General features: G+C 40.7%; 1 protein-coding gene across 4 annotated transcripts in view; it reads left to right on the top strand.

Annotated features, from left to right (window-relative positions):
- The window catches only part of XRCC6 (X-ray repair cross complementing 6), a 145,265-nt gene extending 134,467 nt beyond the window's left edge, over positions 1-10,798 (top strand). For 2 of the 4 annotated variants that reach the window (XM_029590263.1, XM_029590265.1), the window contains one exon: positions 9,496-10,798. In XM_029590263.1, coding sequence (XP_029446123.1) covers positions 9,496-9,701 — 206 coding nt within the window. In that variant the 3' untranslated portion in view covers positions 9,702-10,798. The remainder of the gene's footprint in view (positions 1-9,495) is intronic. The other 2 variants (XM_029590264.1, XM_029590262.1) reach the window with 2 other exon arrangements.
- The last annotated feature ends 642 nt before the right edge of the window (positions 10,799-11,440 follow it).

Raw genomic sequence — 11,440 nt, forward strand, 5'->3', positions numbered from 1 at the left:
GAGTTGTTTTACCATTTTAGTGACTTCACAGTACTCCAATTTATCCATTACTTAGGTAAGATTCAGCTATTTTTCACCTTGGTGTTCAACTGTAAAATCAGCAGTATAGGAGCCTCTTATGGAAATATGAGGAACTTATAGATAAGGTGGTAAAAATGCCTGATTTCTGGTTGACCTCGTATAGCTCTGTTTTTATTGGTCCATGGATTATGAGAGGTTTGTGCATAAGACAACTGCCACCTGGCATGGTAATTGTCATGTATGTATTTTAAGTTAACTAATTCCTAACAACTAGTTTAACTAAAATTTAATTGATTTAATAGAGTATAAAACCATTTTATTTCAGTTTCAACTGTTCAAATTTTTTTTTTTTTAAGAATTAAATGTGCACACCCTTTTTCTCCATTGGCAAGCAGGCACGAATCAGTCATCATGCATAACGGATATCATGCCGACTATAACTATAGGACCCAGAACTCAGTAAAATTCTTATTGAGCATGAACAGGAGTTTCCCATGCATGCACACTGCCTTGTGAGCCCCCCAGGCTCTCTACATTCAAGCTAATGTATAGACGGGTTATCAGTCTCTCTCTTCGATTTTGTATTTGGCCTTTATCAGCCTATTTTTCAGCATCTTTTCATTTTTCTCTTTCTGCTGCCTTAGCTCTCAACAGAACTTTTCAGTTCCAAACAAAAAAAAAGAAATAGGAATGAAAAATTACAAGGCCAGGAAGCCTGTGGTTAAGTTTTAAGGCCTGTGTCCGTGGGCACTGAATGTCCATTAGATACCCATTCTATCTGCTATCGCTGCTTCGGCCTGGATCATGACGCATCCAGCTGTTGCAGTTGTGGTTTGATGTTCCCGAAGGTGCAGCAGTACCATGCATGGAAAATGGAGATCCTGAGGAAGGTGCAGGCAAGAGAGTGAAGCCTCTGCTTAAGGTTGGGTAGCAGAACCACTTTTCTTTCTGGAGCGAGGTGCTATATTTTTTTGTGCTTCAAGAAATTAAGGCGGGATCCCCCCCTCCTCCCAAAAGCTCTCCTCCCATCAGGGGTTGTGCATGGCATGGAAGACCGTGGTACAGGATGAGATGCCAAGAAGAGCACCTAAGTGATGTAAGAGAAACCCTCCGCACCATGGGTGGGATACTATCAGAGGGGGCCCATTCTCAATTCAGAGACAGGAGATATTCTTGGCACAGGTGCCTTGGTCCTTCATGATGTAGAAGATCCCCTTGGTACCGAGCTATCTATTCTGTTGAGACCCAACCCCGACCAGAGCACCATTCCATCTCATTGGTAGAAGATCTCAGCTACTCCTGTTTTCTGGATAAGTTAACAAAGAATTCTTCCATCAATTTGAGAAAGGAGCAGGAATCAAGAATGAATGTTTTTGGCTTGTAGAATTTCTTCAACCTTCAGTACACTATGTGTCCATACCAATCCATGGCCACTTCAAGGACCTGCAAATGATGATGTGTCAGGCCCTGATATAATTTCTTCCAGGGTCCCAAAAAATGTATTTAAGGTATCTAGTTCAAGCCTCCCCTGGTTTTGGAGTTCAAGCTGCTGCAGCACTCCGTTATGATGGAGTTGGCATTGAAAAGGGCTAAATACATACGGGACCAAGCTAATGCACCTCTTGGATAAGATCCCAAGGCATTGGATATGTTTGGGAAGAAGGATTTCCAGGGTTTCATGCATGCTTAGTGCTCGATTGTAGCCCATCACTTGTTCATGGTGTAGTATCTCTATGAATGCATCCAAAAGCTGAAGTTGTTAATTGAGTTGTCAAACTCTAGTCATTCTGACTTTCGCTGTGCTGCAGAAGACACGTAGAAGAGTAAGAAGCATCTCATCTACTCTGCCATTGAAGCCTTCGACACTGTGGTTAGGACTTTGCCTGTGTCTGTTGGTGCATGGAGGCTGAGGGTGAGCAGCCTCTGCAAAGATGTATATGACTGCCTGGTGGATGTATCATGTACAGGAACAATCTTAGCTGGGGACAAAGTGCAGGAGACAGTACCTCTGATTAAGCAGCATCGATCCATTCTGTAGTCTCTGTCCTCAGCAGCAGGGGATCAGCCTGCTTCTCCCAGTTGGTAGTACTTTACCTACAAGCAGCCATTTTTCCAGAGGATGACCCTTCAGAACCTTTCAGTCTCATCAAGCTCATCCCACTCTCCAGTAGCTACCCATTGGAGGTCAGCAGAGAGAGATGCATCAATTAAAAGCTCAGCAGCAGTTGTAGTCTAAGCCTGGGTCCAGTTTTTGACATCCTTGAGCCCCACCTCCTTCGGAACTTTGGAACTGAAAGACGCTTACACGCCCATTCCCATTCCCCCCGTACATCGCAAGTTTCTCAGGTTTGCAGTGAAGGACGTGAACTACCAATATAAAGTGCTCCAATTTGGCCTCTCAGCAGTCCTGACGTTGTTCATGAAATGTCTTGCATTCATAGATGCACAGCTTCATCAGCAGGGAGTCTGCATATTCCCTTGCCTAAACAATTGGGTGGTGATAGGTCAGTATCTGCAGGGAGTGATTGAATGTCTTTGCACGACTATTTCCTAAGGTTCTCCAGTTGCTAGGGTTCCTGATCAATTTCTTCAAGTCCAAATTGGTTCCATTCCAAAGGATACAATTCATACAGACCTGGATAGACTTGCTTCAGGAGAAAGTGTTCCTTCCTGTTGAAAGAGTCAGTTAACAGGCCTTCTTCAGTGGGACTGGACGTCAGCGAGGTCTGTTCTCCTCCTCCTAGGTCACATGACTGCGGCGGTGCTTGTGATTCCTGTGACTTATCTGCATATGCGGGGTCTTCAGTGGGCCTTACAAGGACAGTGGGATCAACTTTCAGTCATTATCCTATGCAATCTCTAACTCTTGAGATGCGAATATCCCTTCAGTGGTGATTGGACCCAGAGGTTCTGATGATGTCTCTCAGACACGTTCCAGTGCATCAAGTGACCTTCTGAACCAATACCTCCGCCAGGGGGTGGGGAGTGTACACCGGTGCTACATGAATGCAGGGGTCTTGATCCCTAGTAGAGAACTACCTGCAAATCAATCTTCTGGAGCTATGAGCCATCTTTTATGTTCTGGACTACTAGGTGTCCATGTTCTATGTAAACAAACAAGGAGTCCCTCTGTATCTGGTCATGGGCTGGTCATCACAATAGTTATTTCCGGGCGACATACCTTCCAGGAACCCACACTACATTGGTGGACCTTCTCAAGAGAGTTCTGCCAGTACACAAGTGATCCTTGAATCAGAGGATCGCAGATAACTTGTTCAGTCACTGGGGAATACCACTGATCAACCTGTTCACTTCAGAGAACAACAGGTTGAGAAGTTCAGCTCCATGCATCCAGGTATATACAGATCAGCTCCTGATGCTTTTGTGCTAAGCTGGAGTGTCGTTTATGCTAATTCCTCTCATTAGCTTTATTGTCAAGAAGTTCCTTTAGGACAAGGTGAAAGTAGACCTCACAGCCCAGACCTGGCCACAGCAAGTGTGGTATCTATATCTAGTCAATTCAGTCTCCAGTTTAATTGGGGATGTCTCACTCTTATCACACAGGAGGACAACAGGCTCTGCCAGCCAAACCTACCCTCATTGGCTCTCATGGTGTGGATGTTGAATGAACAGTAGTCTCCTTCTCACTCCTTCCTAAGGAGATAAAAGGCATACTGATTTCAGCTTGAAAGCTGCCTATCAGAAGATCCTTCAGTTTAAAGTGGAAGAGGTTCTTGACTTGGTGTGGGACCAGGCAGCTGAATCCCTTTGCCTGTGGGCTGAGGGTCTTGCTTTAATATCTATTCTTCCTCTTGTCCACAGGCCTTAACGCCTCTTCAGTTAAAGTTCGTTTCAGTACCATTGTGGCATATCAGCAGGTAGAAGGGGATCTGATCTCTCCCTACCCTTTAATATCAAAGCTCATGAAAGGATGGACATTCCAAGCCTCTAGTCAATAAACCTCCAGTGCCTCGAGAAACAATATAAGCCTAACTCAACTCATGAAACCTCCCTTTGAGCCTGTCAAGTCAAACATATTCACCAAACCTCAATTTTTTCACAATAGGATTGTTCTGCATACTCACTCTAAATTCTTTCTGAAAGTGTTATCTGCTTTCCAGCATTCTTTGAGACCACATGCACAATGGACTTCTCACTTCTTGGCATATTACCTAAGGAGGACTCAAACTCGCAGTCAAGTTTCTCAGTTGTCCATGTCCTTTGTTCCCAATAGGTTGGGAAGAGCAGTTGCCAGATGAACTTTAATTGGCTAATGGACTGTATAGTGCACTGTTACACTGGCTAGCATAAGATTATATACTGTCAACGTTCGTCAAATGATAATTATGGCGACTGCAGGGCTCATCTTGGGCCCACTTCCATTGAAGACATATGCAAAGCTGCTACTTGGCCATTCTTCACACCTTCATGTTCCACTACTGTTTGGACAGCATGTCCCAAGGAGACAGTAACTTTGGACAAGCAATTTTGTGTGACTTGTAAATCCACTACTCTCCATTTGGTGAGGCCAGGTTGTCTTAAGTAATTGCCCTACTATACAAATCTCAGCTTGGGACTCCCCAAATGCTGTGACTGATTCATGTCTACTTGTGGATGGAGAAAACAAATTTGCTTGCTTGTAAACAGGGGTCTTCGTAGACAGCTGGATGAATCTGCTATATTTAATACTCACCTGCCTCCCTGAAGAATTGACTAACCTGCTAAACTTTAAATTCTAGAGGAGTCTGAGGGGGTTCATGAGGCATAGTCAGTAAGATTTTTACTGAGTTCTGTAAGCTGGGTCCATGTCAGCATTGTTGGGTGATGTCACCCACACGTTACAGATGATTCATCCTGCTGTCTACGAAGAATTTTATTACAGGTAAGCAAATTTGCTATTTTGGCCATACCATATTTTTATTTATTTGTTGTTTTTAAAACAATTCTTCTTGTCTGAGTGGTTTGTTTTCCATGTGTGAGTGTGACATCTGTAGGGGGTCCTGATGAGCATCACAGCAGTGCCTGTTTAAGTGAGATCCACAGTGGCGGAAGTGGCTGAGTTTGGAGGCATGACATAAAAAACAAAATGAGAGAGGATCTTTGACTGCCAGTTGCTTTGTCTAAAACATGCATTTGCTGGTGCAGCTGCTTGCTGTTTGTCTGGCCAGTTGGTTCAGGCGAAGTTTTGAGACTGCTGCTGTCTTTGTCTTGGCATTCCCCCACCTCAGCCATCTTCAGTTCAGTGAGTACTTGCCATTGGAGTTCCTCGCTGGTGGTAAACATACTTCACTGGCACTGCTCTGCTTGATCGGTGATGCTGATTTGTAACCTGTTGTGATCTTCTTTTGGAATGAGGGTATTTAAAACACCTAAATAAAATAAATAAATAAATGTAGTCTGACTTCTTTAGGAGTAATCTGAGCTGGCTTTAAACTGGTGCCCTGGAGGTGCAAAGCTCTTCCTGCATTTGCTGCTTCACTCAGTCTCCTAATTATTTTATTTTTCTGTTTTAAATATTCCATCAGCAGAATCTGCTCTGGCCACATATGAGATATTCTGTAGAAGATAGCAGAAAATTGCTCCACAGGGTACTGGGACAGATTTTACTCCATGGAACTATATGGCAGGAGAGAAAAAAAAAATTAAAATTGTGTGTTGCATTGATACTCAGAGTGGTTGCATATAAGCAAACGGATTTTAGAGAACTAAATGAAATGGAGATCTCATTATTCAATCACATGTCCTTTTAATCAGAGAGTGTGTCCATAAGAAATGTAAATATCAATCTCTGCAAGTTAAAGCTGTCCTATAGCTAAATTTCTTCAAGGATAGTGTAATCTTGGGTATCCTTTTGGGGGCTTGTAAGGCAGATGTACTAGAAAAAAATAGTTTTACCTTTGAGTATGGGAATGTAATACGATTTATTTTATCTGTACGCCTGTATTTCTGTTTAAGTAAGTTACTTGATATAGATAATAAAAAAAAAAGTTAATATCTTCAGATAATAGAAACATAGAAATGACGGCAGAAGAAGACCAATCGGTCCATCCAGTCTGCCCAGCAAGCTTCACACTTCTTTTTTCTCATACTTATCTGTTTCTCTTGGCTCTTAGTAACCTTAGGTTCTATTTCCCTTTCACCCCCACTATTAATGTAGAGAGCAGTGATGGAGCTGCTTCCAAGTGAAATATTAAGTTTGATTAGTTGGGTAAGCGGCAGCATAGCTCTCTGCTGTTGAAGCAGAGAGCAATGCTGGATATGCGTGAAGTATTAGTTTTTCTTCTCCCCTGCCGTTGAAGCAGGGAGCTATGCTGGATATGCATTGAAAGTGAAGTATGCCTTGAAAGTCACATTAACTATCATCAAATATTGAAAAGCCTAATAATTGGTAATTGAATAAGCCTAATAATTGGTAATACCTATAGCCCATGAACCCATCCCTGTTTTTTTTTTCTTTTTTTAATTGGGAAATGGCAGCCCTCCATCCTTCCGCTCCGTGAAGGTGGAACACCAACCACTGGCATCCCGCTCCGTGAATGCCTCTGTGGTAGCTTAATCATGTTATAAAGTTTGGTCCCCCGTCTCGGGACAGTGACTCGCAACGCTGCCTTGGGAGGGACAAATACTAACTCAGTAGGTGTCCGATAAATGCTGTAAATAAAATAGGCAAAATTGAAATGCAACTACAAAAGGCACAGAGTAGGGAGTATATATACATACCAAATATGCAGCAAGTTTATATAAATTGACAATAAAAGGTCCAACCATACGGTCACAAATCCCTGTAAAAGGAGAATGTGTATTGTGTGTGTATATATATATATTTGTAGAGACTCATAGAAGCAGAGCAAGTACAGAAGAAAAGTGCTGGAGATTAAAATTGTGAATATGTTTAAGGGTACCCAAATCACAGGAAGGAGGGAATTGGTATTACTGTCGCACAAAATAAATAATTGTGAAAAAATAAACCAATGGAAAACAGCAATGATGAAAGCAACATACCTGATAAAAAGGAGGAATGTGAAGATGGCATGAATGTGAGTTTACAACGAATGGTCTAAGGATTAAATCAATAGATCTTAATGGTGATATAGGTCAAAACTGAAAAAAATATATACAAAAACATTTTTATGAAAAAATTTATAAAACAAAAGACAATTTTAAACTTTGAAAAAGCCTTTACGCGCTAATTGTGAAAAACTAGTCCATATCTTTGTGAAGAAACTAAACCTCCCATCCCAAGTGAGTAAAGAAGAAATAGTGTAGATAAAATAGCCAAAACTGGCTGTCAATCAGAATGAAGTCATTGTCAGTAACATCAGAGCTGACCGGGATGATCTGCTGCCAAACAACAAAAGATGTAGTGGGAACAGAGGAGGAGAAAAAAATAATAAAATGTTGACAATGAGTGACTGCCCCAAAGAAAGTAAAATAAGGAGAAGAGGAGACATGAGACAGTAACAAAGGGTAGAGAAATATACTAGATGAAGAATATGTAAGCAAAAAGTTTGAGATGTAACTTTTTTAAAAATTAAAATCATATCATAAGAAACGAGAAATTTTTATTATAAAGTTTGAGAAAATTTAAGAGAAAAAAATTGTTTAAAACAAAAGACAGAGAAGGAGCACTACTGCACGCAATCAAACAAATCAATCAGGCAAATGTGCAGAAAAATTCAATGTCCACACTTAATTTAAAGTGGGAAGTGTTGTAATTTCAAGAAGGCAACTCCACAGTGTTATACAATGGAATAGTTCAGAATGGGTCCCCCGACACGGACCCGTGTTTTGTCACGAGGCTGCGTCGGGAGGGACAAGACAATATTTTATTTTTTCTAGAAAGTAAAACACAAATAATGTTACAAAAGCAGCAAATCAAGAAAGTGGACAGCAAGAACAAGGGGCCGGCAGAACTTAATAAATGCACTAAATAAACGTCATAGCAAAACTAGAGTTAATGTTGAGACTTAGTACCTATAAGAAACTAAATACCGATAAGATTTTTTACAGAAGGTTGTAAAACAGTAATTAGAATTTCATAGCATATTCCACAGACAGGTCTGGCTAGACGGACGTAGGGAAATACAAATGAACGGAAAATAGAGGCAAAAAGCAAATGAAGAAAGACATGAAAAAAATCAAATACACAACAAATTTAGAGGTAAAACGTATTCAGACCCAATTATCGCAGTAAGGTGAAAATTCTAGTGCACATTCAACCACATTAAGAATGAAACGCTAAACAAATCATAACTAAAAAACTTAAGAGGCATGAAAAACAACACAAGCCTTAACAAAAACCTAATGACTGTATGTCAGATAATAAAAGGTGAAACATAAAAAAGAGAAAATTTGCAGCGGAACACCGTATGAGGCATTATAACATTGAAAAGCCTATATATACACTTTTATAACTTAAACAAAGGAACAATATCAACATGAAAAATGAAAGTGAACAAGGAACCAAAAGTGAAAGCAAAAACAAAAAAGTAAATAAACAAAACAGCCACACGTGGATTTTCAACCTCAATAGCCTATCACCAGATGGGTTAAACAAATTGAATGGCGGTTCTTTACTTAATTTTCTATTTTTGCTTTTCATTTATTTTCTTTGCTGGTTTTTCTAGAAATCCCTATTGTGAGTGTCCCACCTACGTCCTTTCACTACTTTTGACATTTGTCTGTGTTTCGCTGTTACAGCTCCCTGACGGCTTGTTACATTGGTATCATTGTTACTCTTAAATTCATACATTCATATATTTTTTATTTCTTGTATTTTTTATTTTTATCATTTGTTTTTATTTTCATTGTTTATTTTGACACGCTGTTTTTTTAGTCGTGCCATTGAATCTTTTTCTGGTTTTTGTACATGTTGTTCTGTTGGCGTTTACCCTCTTGCTAAGTCCACCTCTAGGTCCTCCTTGTACCTTTTATTTAATAAATACGCTGTTTTTACAGTTCTCCCTCACGTCCGATATATTGCTTTCACTTTTGATTGGCTGAAAAATGTTTCGCGCCAATTTGTTTAAAGTTAAATAGCTTCCGTTTCCACGACTGCATCGCACTCCCAGTGACACCATCTGTGAAACTGGTTTCAGGTACTTTTAAATACTTTGTTTCCTTTTTTGTTTAAAATGACATCAAGTTTTGGTTAAACTGATGCTGGTAACTTTTGCTTTCACTTTCTTTGTTTATTTACGTGTGGCTGTTTATTTACTTTTTTGTTTTCACATGTGGACATTGTTCTATGATGGCAGTAGCTCTGGAAAAGGCTTGCAAAGCTGTGTAACCTAGTGTCGGGTTTTTTTTTTTAAACCCTATCAGGCCATTTTAACAGTGTAATAAATACTATCTCAGCTCACTTATCCTGAATTTTCCTCCTCCTATGGTCTTAATTCCTTATACATGTATCAGACAGTGGCAGTAGCAGATAGGTTCCCCTTGCAGGTTTGTTGTAACTTTACCTTCTTGCAGCAGGTGAAGGCAAAGGCCATGCGGAGAAGAAAGTGAAGACTGAAGTCTCTGTTTCTGAAGAGGATCTGAGGAACTATGTGAAGAAGGGCACTCTGGGTAAACTGACAGTACCTGTGCTGAAGGAGGCCTGCAGAGGCTACGGGCTGAAGGGCAGCAAGAAACAGGAACTAGTGGATGTTCTGTCTGACTATTTCAGCAAGCACTGATGAGAAAGCCAGGTTTGAGCAAGTCTCAGAGGGGAGCAGCTGCTAACACCGCCACTATATTGAATCCCATAATTTGCATGAGATAGGGTCTATCTTAAATCTACCATAAAACTGAAGAAAAATCCAGCAAAGTAGAAGGGTAGAGCTGATAACCAGTAACGGGGCTAATGAATGTTTAGGAGGCAAGCTTTTAGGAGTGTTGAGGTCCTTTTTTCAAGGATTGTTCACACCAGTTTTGTTTTCATAAGCTAGCATGACATTTTCTGAAATATGGAATATTTGAGACTAGGCACTATGTCCTGGTTCTGCTGGGTACATGGTAACGCTCACTATAAAATGAAACTTGACAAGCTTGCGATCTGGGTGAAAATTGTATAAGGGTTATGATGTGATAAGGGGATGTAGGCATTTGATTGCATGGTACTCTGAAATGAACACTACCCATTCCAAGCAACAAGCCAGGGTTTGTTTAGGTCATAAGGCAGTTTTAATTATCACAGAGAGATTGTGCTGCTCTAGCTTGGTTGTGTTTCCTAACTTTGACTTCAGTGCCACAGACTAGCCCAGGATTTTATAATCGATCCTCAGAGCTTCTTAAAACCCAAATGAGGGTTATGCTGGTTTCCAGTGTATGCTAATTTATCTCCTGCATATATATTGTGGGGCCCTCATGCTAGGTTTGGGAAGCTCTGCCTTAAGGTGACAACTTTGTATGTATTCCAGCTGCTGTCTGCAATCTTGAATTCTTTTAGTCCAAACTTGAAGTAATTAGAGTTTAAGCTGAACAGTACAGAGAATCCTGCCCTGTAGCAAGCAGTAGTTGAAATATAAATATGCCTATGCAAAGTAATTGCCCTACAAGTGGCTTCCTCTTTAAGTGCCTTTTATGTTATCAGCCATATGCAATTCCGCAGGATTCAAAGGCTATAAAAAGCATGGTGGTGGATGAGCAATGTTCCAGTGGTAGCACAGACCATATTACAGGATTATGCAATCGCCTTCTCTGTGCTGGGGGCCTGGCAGTAGCTCAGCTTTTGTAGTTTGAATTTCTCTAATTTCTCCTATTGTTCCTTCAATAAAGATATACAATTTGATAACCAAGTTGTGGATTGCTTTTTTTATAGGTGGGATTGAGATGTTTGTGTCTATTATTAAAACAGGCAAGAGGGTCTTTAATAATCTAAATAATATCTATGTCCACTTAAATATATACAGACTTTAGGACAATTTTTTCCTGCACTACTGTTTTCACACTGTCAGAAATTCAGTTCAGCCATGAGTTACTCACTAGTTTGCTACAAGCTTCTGATATACTGTATCAGAATTCCACTGCAGGCCACAGAACTACAAAGGTGAAATTTAGCTTGCCTGCTAATTTCCTTTCCTTATGTCCTGCCAGACTAGTCCAGACATGAGTTATGCTTCCCTACCAGCAGATGGAGGCAGAGAGTAATTAGCTTGCTGATGTCACACTATGTAGGGTCCCAGGCTGTCTCTGTAACAAGCTAGCATAACTCTTCCCCACATCCTCTTGACTAGGGTTCCCTGTACGTACCCGGATCAGTCCAGACCGTGGGTTGAGCCTCCTGTTCAGCAGATGGAGACAGACAAAAACTGAAAGGTTATCCTATCAGGACAGAGCCTACCCTGCATCCCTTCAGTATTAGTCTGTCTCCAGCAGATGCAGGCAGCTGAACCTGCGGTTCCCCCTTCTTCTTACCTTCTTTTCCCTGTGGGGA

The sequence above is a fragment of the Rhinatrema bivittatum genome, chromosome 2 (genome assembly GCF_901001135.1).
Source record: "Rhinatrema bivittatum chromosome 2, aRhiBiv1.1, whole genome shotgun sequence".
Taxonomy (NCBI): Eukaryota; Metazoa; Chordata; class Amphibia; order Gymnophiona; family Rhinatrematidae; genus Rhinatrema; species Rhinatrema bivittatum.